This window comes from Lytechinus pictus, chromosome 16 (assembly GCF_037042905.1).
Source record: "Lytechinus pictus isolate F3 Inbred chromosome 16, Lp3.0, whole genome shotgun sequence".
Taxonomy (NCBI): domain Eukaryota; kingdom Metazoa; phylum Echinodermata; class Echinoidea; order Temnopleuroida; family Toxopneustidae; genus Lytechinus; species Lytechinus pictus.
Genome location: NC_087260.1, coordinates 7642003 through 7657412, shown reverse-complemented (window position 1 = coordinate 7657412; position 15410 = coordinate 7642003). Strand labels below are relative to the sequence as shown.

Here is a 15410-nt window from a genome sequence, read left to right as displayed (position 1 = left end):
CGAAGTCTCATTTTCTTCACTTGGCCCAATTTATTTTCAAATATTTATAAACTGAAAGGTATGCAATGTTATATATGATTTCCAAGTATAGAGAGAAAACAGATCAATAAAGCAGTTATAGGCCTACTTTACAGTGGCGTACAGATGGGGAGCTTGAGGGGGGGGGCTCTTGCCACCCCCCCCAAAAAAAAAAAAAAAAATAAAGAGCAAGAAAAAAAGAGAGGAGGGAGAAATGTGTTTTCTTTTCTGAATATTTTGTTAAAATCTATCACAAAATTTGATTTTTTGTAAAAAAGTGTATAAATTTTTGCTCGCTTCCTTAGCTCGCTCACAATTTTTTAATAAAATTTTGGGCTCATTACGCCACTGATTTGGAACATTATCATCAACTTGGTGACCACAAATATTGTTTTGCTTTGATTCTCCTGTAAAATTCTGTGCACTTCCTAAATTCTGGATGATTTTTTTCTCTGTTTTTAGGTATCACTACAAACTGTTTTTTTTTAGGATTACGTTATTATTCAGGGGTCTGTTTAATATAGACAATTATGGTAAAACCATAATATCAAGGTAACTTTGACATTATTACATCTACCATGGAACCTGTTACCATGGTATTTAACATATTATAATGGCAAAGTTCCCATGATTTTGAGTTGTTTATGAAACTCAATCATTTATTCTGGTTTTCAATGATCAATAGGATTGTCACAAAAACAATTTCAATAAAATGGTCTGGTAACGTTCTTTTCACGTTCTGGTTATTTTGAGGAAATTATTTACTAAGAATCCTTTGGCATCTATCTTACTAGCAGATGGCCCAATTCTCAGATTATCTAACACCATTACAGCAAAAAATCATCTTGGTCTATTATCAATTTAGTCTAATAGCCATTTGGTCCAACCATCAGTTGAGTTTACAGTCTAATGCCCAGATTGTATAATTTCCGCTTCTATTCATTATTTTTAAAATGTCAAGTGAAAGATGGACAGAGTGGATATGAGACTTATTTTGTATAGCCTTACTGGAAATTAGAGTAGGGGTTAAATGACAATTAGACCAAATGTTTAGTATATAAGGGGGCAATTTACCTATAAAAAAAAACACTACAGGGTAAAATATATGTCTGTTAAAAAGCATAATAAAGATATTAATTTTATTGATGTATATACATATTCACAATACTTACAATGAATATACAAAGAAATATAATATAAAAAAAAACGTAAATGAATAAAATATCTTGACATCACATCGTATAGGCCTAATGTACAATATGGAACATAATTATCTCATGAATTCCCATACATATATATCCTAAGCAAAACACTCATTAAAAAGACCTGTAAGTTTTATTACTTTTTAACTGAAATCAACAATAATGAAAATAGTGACCTGCAGTATTCACCAAAAATATTTTCATAAAAGCTTTATGAAACACTCGATATGTCCACAATAAGGCAAGATGGATCACCCACAAAAAACCAACAAGAAATCAAGTTCTGAAAACAGACATATCATCGCAAACTTTCAGGTACTCGGAGTGTTTTTCACATAAATGGTATGTTCAACTAATTACAGAATTGAGAAAATAAACTTTTTAACTATAATACAATATCCCCTTTTCTCTAAATCAGCATTTACATCACCTACAATGTATAATAGAGAGTGTTTTAGCGATACATTAAAAACGCGTATTTTTGTCTGCATCAATTGCCCGTGCATTATCAGAGCGTATCCCTAAAAAGGACTGAAATCCGAAGAATATCACATAGGCTCCTGTACAAAATTTGCCGTACGATTTGAGTACGAGACCATATTCAACAGTCAAGCGCGAATGCGTGAAATAATCAAAGCAATGCACAGCATATATCACAATTATGCTCAATGACGTCATAATGAACTACATGGAAGTCGCATGTCAACGAACTAAATTGATCATATGAAGTGATGATGCCATATAAAAGATAAGTGATATGACTTGTTAAATCAAATTTCTCCCTCTTTTTTGGGGGGAGGTTGCCAGGTTGGGATAGATGATAATAATTATATTGGATGGCTTTATTTTATGAAATATCAGAAATATTCCACTTGTTAGGGCCAATATTCCCAAACTCTTGGAATATTTCTCTTATTAACTTCCGAGCCATCCAATATACCGGTAATATAATTGTTCCTATATTTACTATGCTAATTTACGAATAAAACTAGCATTTGGCTAGATATGACTTGGACTCTCCCGGTCAATTCTATAAAGGGTACATTAAAAAAGAGGTAATATAAAATATTCTGTGTGTCTTGATGTAATTTAAATTTCTCATTTCTTTAAATTTCTTGTGCGTTTCTTTGATGGCAATTCATTGTCAGCAACACCATTCTGATCATACACAAAACAAAATTCATTGTTATAATATAATCACTAAAAGCAAAAAAATTATGCATAAATGACTTTTGGCTATGAACAGAATTTGCCATCTAGACTTGTACATGAAATCACGTATTAGGGCTAGTTCGGGTCTGACAAAATGTTGCAAAACTTAAATAAGACTCATGTACCAAGAGGTTGCAAAAGTTTCAGATTTGGAAGAAAAAAGCTGTGAAACATTATTGATTATTCAGTGGAACGCCTCTTGCAGTCCTGCCTGCATCACGTGAATCAATGTAGCAGAAGTGTTGACTTTAAAATCAACTATTGACTAATAATTCACTAAAAACACCATTCATATGATATAGTAAAATACTATGTTCACTGACCCTAAATGACCTTGATCATGTGACCTAAGACTTGTGCGAGACAATGTCCATGTTTCATGAACTAGATCCATGAACTTTCAAAGTTCATGGTAATTCAACAAATACCCCAGACATGGTCAAAGATTGTTGACCTTAAATGACCTTGGTAATGTGACATGAAACTCAGGTAGGATATTTAGCAATACTTCATTAAGCTTATGTCCAAGTTTCATTAAATAAGGTACATTTTCTTTTTAAGTTATGATGACATTTCAAAATCTTAACCTTTGGTTAAAATGTCAATGTTGACAACACAGCTGTTGCTACATGTATAGTCCCTGCGCTATGCAAGCAAGACAAAATTGACTATCTAGATTTACTGTATAATCCCTGTACAGATATCAAATATGTCATTCATGATACCATCCAGCATAATTTGGTATACAATCAGATAGAAGACTCAAATTATTTTTAAAAGTTGAATGACAAGAATAGATATAAAATAGTATAGTTCTTAACAAGTGAACCATTCAGCTGAGCATTGCAAGAACTTAGGTCAGAGTCAGAGTCCCTCCAATTCGTCATGTAAACTTCTGGATGAAGTTGATTCAGTCCACTCTTCCGTATTTCTCGTTAACCTTGCAAGCTTGATCAAGATTACCAAACACTTCAGTCAATCCTATCAAGCTCTAATCCTTGGGAGGAAGTCAATGATCTTGATCATTCTCCCTTAGTTCATGTTAACCTTGCGTGCTAGATGATCAAAATTACTGAATGTGGTCTGACTTCCTCCTGTCCGTCGGATGAATGTCTTGATACTGTCCACTCCTCTTAAGGTCTTGTTTACCTTGCATGCTACATTGATCAAGTTTACTGAATGTGGTCTGACTTCCTCTAGTCCGTTGGATGAACGTCTCGATTGATCACAATTACTGAATGTGGTCTGACTTCCTCCTGTCCGTCGGAGGAACGTCTCGATACTGTCCACTCTTCTTAAGTTCTTGTTAACCTTGCATGCTAGATTGATCAAGTTTACTGAATGTGGTCTGACTTCCTCCTGTCCGTCGGAGGAACGTCTCGATACTGTCCACTCTTCTTAAGTTCTTGTTAACCTTGCATGCTAGATTGATCACGATTACTGAATGTGGTATGACTTCCTACTGTCCGTCGGCTGAACGTCTCGATACTGTCCACTCTTCTTAAGTTCTTGTTAACCTTGCATGCTAGATTGATCAAGTTTACTGAATGTGGTCTGACTTCCTCCTGTCCGTCGGAGGAACGTCTCGATACTGTCCACTCTTCTTAAGTTCTTGTTAACCTTGCATGCTAGATTGATCAAGTTTACTGAATGTGGTCTGACTTCCTCCTGTCCGTCAGAGGAACGTCACGATACTGTCCACTCTTCTTAAGTTCTTGTTAACCTTGCATGCTAGATTGATCAAGCTTACTGAATGTGGTCTGACATCCTCCTGTCCGTCAGAGGAACGTCTCGATACTGTCCACTCTTCTTAAGTTCTCGTTAACCTTGCATGCTAGATTGATCAAGATTACTGATTGTTGTCTGACTTCCTCCTGTCCGTCAGAGGAACGTCTCGATACTGTCCACTCTTCTTAAGTTCTCGTTAACCTTGCATGCTAGATTGATCAAGTTTACTGAATGTGGTCTGACGTCCTCCTGTCCGTCAGAGGAACGTCTCGATACTGTCCACTCTTCTTAAGTTCTCGTTAACCTTGCATGCTAGATTGATCAAGATTACTGATTGTTGTCTGACTTCCTCCTGTCCGTCAGAGGAACGTCTCGATACTGTCCACTCTTCTTAAGTTCTCGTTAACCTTGCATGCTAGATTGATCAAGATTACTGATTGTTGTCTGACTTCCTCCTGTCCGTCGGATGAACGTCTGGATGAAGTTGACAATCCCATCCATCCTCTCTCTTTGTAAGAATTCCATGTAGACTGATTTGTGAGCACTCTTGATCATCTTAGGGTCTACCTTCTTACCTTCTGGTTGAGTCTGCAAGAGAAGGGAAATAGAACATGAGAATTTATACATCTATAAAACAAAAATATCTAAATACTTTTTAAGAATTACACTGATTACACAAAAATTTATGCACATCATCCCCTTAAATAGTTCAGTTGGACATTGTGGAGTGCCAGTGTTTTTTTCCGCATCCCACGACCACCACCACTACCACCATCTACCATCCAGCAACACCACTGTCATCATTCAACACCATCACTAGCACAGTCATCATCACCCCAATATTACATATTCTTGTAATTGCAATTGCAATAATTCTAAACCCTATTATTACCACAGTATTATTAATAGTTATGTCAAAACCAGCAACGTGATCAATATTTAAACATGTACCACCAATTCCATCTCTTCTACCAAGGCTTCCACTGTAACCACACCACTAACATTACCACTATCTTTACCATTACCACTACCTTTACCATTACCACTACTATGACCACTATTACCATTACCACTACCATTACTACTACCATTACCACTACCATTACTACTACCATTACCACTACCATTACCATTACCATTCCCACTACCTTTACCATTACCACTACCTTTACCATTACCTCTACCATTACCATTACATTTACTATTACCACTATTATGACCACTACCATTACCATTACCACTACCATTACCACTATTATGACCACTACCATTACCATTACCACTACCTATACCATTACCAATATTATGACCACTACCTTTACCATTGCCACTATTATGACCATTACCATTACCACTACCATTACCACTATTATGACCACTACCAATACCATTACCACTATTATGACCACTACCATTACCACTTCCTTTACCATTACCATTATTATGACCACTACCACTACCATTACCACTTTTATTACCACTACCATTACCACTACCACTACCATTACTACTATTATGACCACTACCATTACCACTACCTTTACCATTACTACTATTATGACCACTACCACTATCATTACTACTATTATGACCACTACCATTACCACTACCACTACCATTACTACTATTATGACCACTACCATTACCACTACCACTACCATTACTACTATTATGACCACTACCATTACCACTACCACTACCATTACTACTATTATGACCACTACCATTACCACTACCATTACCACTACCACTACCATTACCACTACCATCACTACCATAGCCATGAGAATATTCTATCAAATAAACGGTCAGTGGTTTTCAATGACTACTGTTATATGCTATTTATTATGTTTAGTTAAGATAGAGGTAAAATAAATGAACATAATTGTTACGTATTAACTAGAATATTAATATCAAGTCCAATGAATAATGAATAACATCCACTATCTATTATAATTCTATATCTTGTTTTCACGTACAAGCAAATAATGATTTATGGATAAAATAAGTATAGAGGATCTTTCAATTCAGTTCTTGTTTAATATATCAATTCTAAATTCCTCCTGCATCATCACTCAATTAAATATAAATAATTTACATTTCTATTTTGTTTTCATGATTTCTTACTGTTCTTTTTATCAATTTACTCATACTATTTCACTCTATTGCAATTATATTGTAATCTATTGTAATGTAATGATGTCTTTTTCACATGCTCTTTTATATACTGTATTATGTTTGTTCTATGTCTTTATGTATTTGTGCAGGGCCCTGATTGAGAACAGAATTTCAATCACAGAACAGGCTACCCTGGGTAAATAAGACAAACAAATAAAAAATAAATAAAAAAGCTACCACAACCCTTGCTCCTGATTGGCTCACAACAAATCCTTCAACTGTGAAAATCACTTTTTGTTTCATGAAACACTTCATTGTGAATCTCTTTCCAGGTCAGCTGACTCACCTCCTCAAAAAACTTCTTACAGAAGCACACCAGGGCCAAGCTGCCTTGCATGGAGAATATCTTATTGGGATAGGGTAACCCAGTGGCTTCTATGGTCTCCATGGTAACGCCATGATCCGTGTTGGTTTCAAAGGCCTTGGTCCTCCATAAACAGTTACAGAGCGTGAGGATGATGCTGTTCAATTCGTTGATGCCCTTCTTAATCTCGCCCTATGAGGAAATATGAAATATGAAATGCAGACTTTTGCATTTTAGTTCCAAAATCGGATCACAGCGGATTACGTAGTTTGAGGCAAGCTTTAGTTGCAGAGGAATTTATTCGAAAAGTCAAATAGCACCATTTCAGTAGCTTGAAAGGGCTTTTAATTTTACATCAAAGCTATTGAAAGAAGACCTACAATTTAGGACATTACACAGAGAATTTCAAAGAAGTCTTCGTGCGCTTACCCACTGCTGATGGACATCATCATCTGCATGCAATGCAGTGAATACTGCCTTGTAACTAGATAAAGAAATATAAAAAAATAAGACAAAACAAATCTATAAAAATCTTTGAATTGCCAGTACATTGGAAACGTGGAACTTTGTTTTCCATGCAAAATTTACTTTCTCGGTAAGCCACCCTGTAAAAGAACATTTCAGTATTTTAAAAACTGAAACCAGTATTTTGGTGAGGAAATAAGTATTTTCCAAGAAATAACATAGGACAACACATAAAACTGAAACTTAACAAAGCAGTATTTTGTATGAAATTTTCAGTATTCTCATTTTTCAGTACTAAATACTAGAATAAGTAGTAGTTGGCAGCATCGCTATACATATCTATTTTGAATACACTAATCTTCAAAAGGAAAATGCAGAAATTAAACTTACTCGCAGATTATTTGGCATATTCTGGAGCATGCTGTTGGGTCAATACCAAACATGGCCCAATAGAAGATTATCTTGGATGGAATCTGGGAAAAGACGACACCATGCTTCGTGTAGACAGATGACACCTAAGAAATGAAAAAGAATTTAGACTGAATTACAATCAAGGACAGTACAAGGGAGCATTATGAGCTACTGAATTCCTTGAATATGATTGGTCCAGAGTGAATGAGTTAGTGAAAATCACCGATAATCCTGTTCATGAAATGCTCCCGAGTATAGTTTTAATGGCAAAGGTATCAAGACTTTAATTTGAGATAATTTGAGATAACGTTTGCATTTCTGTGGCACAGGGGTCATAAAGATACTATAACAATGAGACATTCAGAATTTGACAATATGTTCAAATTTACAGACAGCTTTCTTACTCATATTGTCTAAATCTTAGAGAAGGTATGTTGATTTACATTTTAATCTTAAAACATGCAACATTTTGTACCTGCATGTCAGACCCACTGCAAATGCTTCAAAACAAGATTGTGTGTATAAAACGATCTCACCATATTCATGAAAATAGTCCTGCAATAAATTTGCCCCCCCCAAAAAAAAAAAAAAAAAAAACAATTGCTTTAACCCTAAATAGACTGGGCTATTTCGACGCCTAAGAAGACTGGGGGGGGGGGCTGAATCAGCCCCCCCTTATGATCTCGGCCGTCGATCGCGCGATCGCGACGAAAATTGGCACGCGCCTTACCCATGGCATTATCTACAAAACTACAATATCAAATTCTGCGAAAAATCTCATTGCTCATTAATTATGCTAATTTATGCGTAAAATCATAAGTTTGCTCTAATTAATAAAATAATGCCCCTAAAATGCTAATTTTTGTTTCACAAACTCTAGATAGGCATCTGATCAAATTTACTTTAAAAAAAATGTCAACATCACATGTTTTTTCTTATGTATTCTATTGTTTTCTAAATTTCTTATGTATTTCTTTGTTTTTCGACTTTTTGTTTTTTATTGTTTTTTCAATGGAAATTGTCGGGGACTTTAATTTGACCATAAAACGATAAAATTAATTGATTTTAAGCAGTAAAAGGAAAAATAATGATACATTTATAAATTTTGGCTAATAACACTATTTGCATTGGATTTGTACACAAATTCAAGTTTTTGAGTAATTTTGGGTCTGCATGCACTTCCAAAATGTTGCGTAATTTCGGAACCGCGTAACCGGGGGTCATAATTATGGTCTCAAAAGTTGCGCGAGACTTGAAAGTAAAAAGTCAGCGAGCGACGCGGTCAAACAATTTCAAACGGCGGATTTATTGCGAAAAATGTCGAGGGGGGGGGGGCTGAATCAGCCCCCCCCCCCGTCTTCTTAGGGTTAAATGACCTTTGATCTTGGTCATGTGACCTGAAACGCGCACAGGATGTCCAGGGATACACGCTTACTCTTATTTCCAGGTTTCGTGAACTATATCTATAAACTGACAATTCCACAGATACCCCCAACATTATCAACGTCATTGACCTTAAATGACCTTTGACCTTGGTCATGTGACCTGAAATACGCACAGGATGTTCAGGAATACTTGATTGCTCTTATGTCTAAGTGTCATGAACTAGATCCATAAAATTTCAAAGTTATGATGACAATTCCACAAATACCACCAACATGGCCAAAGTTTGTTTACCCTAAGTGACCTTTGACCTTGGTCATGTGACCTGAAACACAGGCAGGATCTTCAGTGATACACTATTACCCTTATATCTAAGTTTCATGAACTAGGTCCATATATTTTCTAAGTTATGATGACATTTCAAACACTTAACCTTGGTTAAGATTTCGATATTGATTCCCCCAACATGGTCGAAGTTCATTGACCTAAATGACCTTTGACCTTAATCATGTGACCTGAAACTCAAGCAAAATGTTCAGTAATACTTGATTACCCTTATATCTAAGTTTTATGAACTAGGTCCATACACTTTCTGAGTTATGATGACATTTCAAAAACTTAACCTTGGTCAAGATTTCAATGCTGACGACGCCGCCACCGACTTTGGAAAAGTGGCGCCTATAGTCTTGCTCTACTGTGCAAGCGAGACAAAAAAAACAGAGGAAAACATACTAATTTTTGGAACTCAGTTTAAGATTATTACCACTACTGGCATTTCTGTTTAATACTCACTAGTTCAAAGAAGGTGAGAGTATGATGTAATAGAAGAGAATGATGGTGATGAATCTGAAGGGCTACAGAGCAGAGTCCATCGACAAACTCTACGAGCTTCTTCACCGTGATAACTGGGTCAAAATACGCCACTCGAACAGAGAACACAGATGAACTACATGGATTAAAAGGTTACATAGCCAATATTAGTCTTGTTTTATTAAACCAATTGTAGACTGAACCTTCATTTATGTGGGCTGGTGTTTATAGAAAACATGTGTTATAGTGAAAACATTCTCAGTCTCAAATCTGTTAATGACATTGACCTGTATTCTGAATTCCGATTTTAACTTATTAAAGGACAAGTCCACCCCAACAAAAATTTGATTTGAATAAAAAGAGAAAAATTCAACAGCATAACACTGAAAATTTCATCAAAATCGGATGTAAAATAAAAGTTATGTCATTTCGAAATTTCGCTTAATTTCACCCAACAGTTATATGCACATCCTGGTCGGTTTTGAAATGAGTGGACTGATGACATCACACACTCACTATTGTATTGTATTATATGAAATATCAAATATTCTGATTTTTTCCCCCTTGTCATGTGAAATCTAGTTTTATTCCTCCCTGAACATATGGAATTAACATCTTAACAATCTTAAAATCTTAACAAATTGATTTATGTATGAATTTATGTTTACAAGAAAAATATGTAATGAAATGGAAGAAAATAAATGTTTCATTTGAATATTTGAAATCGTTTAACATTATGTAGATCAGTCAAGTTTTACATTATTGTCAATTCTGTAAAACATGAAATATTGTGTACTTCAAACAATAAAAAAACAAAAGAAATAGTGAGTGATGGACATCATCGACTCTCTCATTTGCATATTACTGAGTTATGCATAGTTCTGTTTTGAGAAAAATAAGCGAAACTTAAAGGTCGTAACTCTCATTTTACATCCAATTTTGATGAAATTTTCAGCATTGTGCTTGTTAGATTTTTCGATATTGATTCAAATTGACATTTTTCTGGGGTGGACTTGACCTTTAAAACATGGTCTAAAGTTGTGGTTATCTATGGGTAACCACATATAATACTATACCTAGACAATCACAAAGTATCATCACATTCTCCACTCAAAGCATTACAAACCATTTTAAAATGATAAATACAATAGTTTTCTTCATTATTGATTCACAGGAAGATCCCAGTAAACTCACAAGAAACATTAAAGGGGAATCCAGCCTTGGCTATAAAATGTTGTGTTGGGAAGGAGAAAAATAAATTAAACAGAATGGTGAAAGTTTGAAAGAAATCGGACAAGCAATAAGAAAGTTATAGCTGCTTTAAAATACAGATCACTAATACTATGTAGATTTCAAATTGGCAACTGAGTGAGTAAATTATGACAAGGGGCAAGGACAACTTTCCCATAGGCCATGTACTTTATTATCAGGGATTTGTGGTTTTCTCCTAAGTACCCATTCCCCTGGGGCAGTAATCTAAATATAACCCAGGTAGTATATTGTTTTATGTCCTCATGAAAGAAAAATATAATTTGAAATAAAACTTTTGGGGAAAATGACATTTTAGCCATAATATGTATTGGAGTACATGGAAGAGTAGTCCTTGCCTTACATCACTATGACTTCCCATATGCGGCCAATTTGAAGTCTCCATTGGTATAGTGATTACCAATATTTATAACTTTTAAAAATTCATAACTTTCTTATTGTTTGTCCAATATTGTTCAAACTTTCACCTATCAACTTGTCTGATTTTTCTTTTCCTTATAAAAACAAGTTTTTATTTGGGTTGGATTCCCCTTTAATGGTAACAAAATATCTGACATTTGGAGGTTCATTTCTTTATCTTTTTATCATTTATTCAGCACTTCAAAATACATCATTATATCAAATTACATAGAACATCATATATATACAAATGCAATATTTGTTAACAGTCCTCCCAAAATTTAAGTCCAGACTAAGACCATGAACTAGAGTTCAGAATATGGGCTCCTTCATTGCAGTTTTAGCATCAGTGGAAAATCTGCAAATCAAATTTTATTCATGCTATTCAGTGTTCACTATGGCCCATATACTGAAGTCAGGTTTAACTTAAACCATGGCCTTACTCTGTCCTGAAATTATGGGAAGCCAAATTTGTCAAAAAAAATTTAAGTTGTATGTTTCTTATGTTTGCTTGCTCTTTCCTGATACATCGATGGTGAAGACAATCATCTTTTTATACTTCCTAGACAATTATGAATGATTTGAGAGCCAAATGAGCTGAAATACGGTATCTCCACTGTTAGTGATTTATGTACCAATTGGCTATCCATACTTAAACTACAACTTTAAACCTGAGTTTTATAAGGTAAACCCGACTTCAGAATATGGGCCATTGTGTTCATTCATATAAATTGGAAACTTATTTTGGAAATTGTTTGCTATCTACAAATATTTTGTACATCATCGAAGAACGAGAAATTGGCATTTTTGAAAGCAAAGACCACTTATCCTTATTTTGTTGTGGTTCCAAGTCTAAATACGTACCTTGAATGAAGAGAGGTTGCATCTACTTCATCGTCCAACAAGACCTTCTCCGTCTCCTGGACCTTCTGTCTCTGTGCCGTCTCCTGGTATCGGCTCATCTCATGGGTTACATAATTCCTCAGCAGTTCTGTCAAGGTGTGAAGGATCTGGCATTTGAAGTAGACGGAAGAACTGAAGAACAGTGTCCTGAGAGGTTCAAGGACCAGGTCATTGATAACTGGAGTAAAAGATAATATCATAATAATATACAGCATTTATGAGGCGCCGATTACCTAGTTGCCTATTCAATGGCGCACTTAATATGACCCTGGCTTTAGCGGTTCAAGGACCAGGTCATTGATAACTGGAGTGAAAGATAATAATCACACATAGCATTTATGGGGCGCCGATTATCTAGTTGCCTATTCAATGGCGCACTATATATTACCCTGGCTTTGGAGGTTCAAGAACTAGGTCATTGATAACTGGAGTGAAAGATAATAATCATATATAGCATTTATGGGGCGCCGATTATCTAGTTGCCTATTCAATGGCGCACTTAATATGACCCTGGCTTTAGCGGTTCAAGGACCAGGTCATTGATAACTGGAGTGAAAGATAATAATCACACATAGCATTTATGGGGCGCCGATTATCTAGTTGCCTATTCAATGGCGCACTATATATTACCCTGGCTTTGGAGGTTCAAGAACTAGGTCATTGATAACTGGAGTGAAAGATAATAATCATATATAGCATTTATGGGGCGCCGATTATCTAGCTGCCTATTCAATGGCGCACTATATATTACCCTGGATTTGGAGGTTCAAGAACTAGGTCATTGATAACTGGAGTGAAAGATAATAATAATCATATATAGCATTTATGAGGCGCCGATTATCTAGCTGCCTATTCAACAGCGCACTATATATTACCCTGGCTTTGGAGGTTCAAGGACCAGGTCATTGATAACTGGAGTGAAAGATAATAATGATCATATATAGCATTTATGAGGCGCTGATTATCTAGCTGCCTATTCAACAGCGCACTTTATATTACCCTGGCTTTGGAGGTTCAAGGACCAGGTCATTGATAACTGGAGTGAAAGATAATAATAATCATATATAGCATTTATGGGGCGCGCGATTATCTAGCTGCCTATTCAACAGCGCACTATATATTACCCTGGCTTTGGAGGTTCAAGGACCAGGTCATTGATAACTGGAGTGAAAGATAATAATAATCATATATAGCATTTATGGGGCGCCCGATTATCTAGTTGCCTATTCAACGGCGCACTATATATTACCCTGGCTTTGGAGGTTCAAGGACCAGGTCATTGATAACTGGAGTGAAAGATAATAATGATCATATATAGCATTTACGAGGCACCGATTATCTAGTTGCCTATCGAATGGCGCACTAAATATGACCCTGGCTTTAGCGGTTCAAGGACCAGGTCATTAATAACTGGAGAGAAAGATAATAATCATATATAGCATTTATGGGGCGCCCGATTATCTAGTTGCCTATTCAACAGCGCACTATATATTACCCTGGATTTGGAGGTTCAAGGACCAGGTCATTGATAACTGGAGTGAAAGATAATAATAATCATATATAGCATTTATGGGGCGCGCGATTATCTAGCTGCCTATTCAACAGCGCACTATATATTACCCTGGCTTTGGAGGTTCAAGGACCAGGTCATTGATAACTGGAGTGAAAGATAATAATCACACATAGCATTTATGGGGCGCCGATCATCTAGTTGCCTATTCAATGGCGCACTATATATTACCCTGGCTTTAGCGGTTCAAGGACCAGGTCATTGATAACTGGAGTGAAAGATAATAATCACACATAGCATTTATGGGGCGCCGATTATCTAGTTGCCTATTCAATGGCGCACTATATATTACCCTGGCTTTGGAGGTTCAAGAACTAGGTCATTGATAACTGGAGTGAAAGATAATAATCATATATAGCATTTATGGGGCGCCGATTATCTAGCTGCCTATTCAATGGCGCACTATATATTACCCTGGATTTGGAGGTTCAAGAACTAGGTCATTGATAACTGGAGTGAAAGATAATAATAATCATATATAGCATTTAGTTGCCTATTCAATGGCGCACTATATATTACCCTGGCTTTGGAGGTTCAAGAACTAGGTCATTGATAACTGGAGTGAAAGATAATAATCATATATAGCATTTATGGGGCGCCGATTATCTAGTTGCCTATTCAATGGCGCACTTAATATGACCCTGGCTTTAGCGGTTCAAGGACCAGATCATTGATAACTGGAGTGAAAGATAATAATAATCATATATAGCATTTATGGGGCGCGCGATTATCTAGCTGCCTATTCAACAGCGCACTATATATTACCCTGGCTTTGGAGGTTCAAGGACCAGGTCATTGATAACTGGAGTGAAAGATAATAATCACACATAGCATTTATGGGGCGCCGATTATCTAGTTGCCTATTCAATGGCGCACTATATATTACCCTGGCTTTGGAGGTTCAAGAACTAGGTCATTGATAACTGGAGTGAAAGATAATAATCATATATAGCATTTATGGGGCGCCGATTATCTAGCTGCCTATTCAATGGCGCACTATATATTACCCTGGATTTGGAGGTTCAAGAACTAGGTCATTGATAACTGGAGTGAAAGATAATAATAATCATATATAGCATTTATGAGGCGCCGATTATCTAACTGCCTATTCAACAGCGCACTATATATTACCCTGGCTTTGGAGGTTCAAGGACCAGGTCATTGATAACTGGAGTGAAAGATAATAATGATCATATATAGCATTTATGAGGCGCCGATTATCTAGCTGCCTAATCAACAGCGCACTTTATATTACCCTGGCTTTGGAGGTTCAAGGACCAGGTCATTGATAACTGGAGTGAAAGATAATAATAATCATATATAGCATTTATGGGGCGCGCGATTATCTAGCTGCCTATTCAACAGCGCACTATATATTACCCTGGCTTTGGAGGTTCAAGGACCAGGTCATTGATAACTGGAGTGAAAGATAATAATAATCATATATAGCATTTATGGGGCGCCCGATTATCTAGTTGCCTATTCAACGGCGCACTATATATTACCCTGGCTTTGGAGGTTCAAGGACCAGGTCATTGATAACTGGAGTGAAAGATAA

General features: G+C 36.1%; 1 protein-coding gene across 1 annotated transcript in view; it reads right to left on the bottom strand.

The window, feature by feature from the left end:
- Positions 1 to 1126: 1126 nt before the first annotated feature.
- The window catches only part of LOC129279243 (centromere protein I-like), a 35105-nt gene continuing 20821 nt past the window's right edge, over positions 1127 to 15410 (bottom strand). Inside the window, exons 12-17 of the mRNA XM_064111198.1 lie at positions 12244 to 12460; positions 9694 to 9847; positions 7498 to 7622; positions 7072 to 7126; positions 6625 to 6834; positions 1127 to 4748 (exon numbers count right to left, since the gene is read on the bottom strand). Coding sequence (XP_063967268.1) covers positions 4563 to 4748; positions 6625 to 6834; positions 7072 to 7126; positions 7498 to 7622; positions 9694 to 9847; positions 12244 to 12460 — 947 coding nt within the window. The 3' untranslated portion in view covers positions 1127 to 4562. The remainder of the gene's footprint in view (positions 4749 to 6624; positions 6835 to 7071; positions 7127 to 7497; positions 7623 to 9693; positions 9848 to 12243; positions 12461 to 15410) is intronic.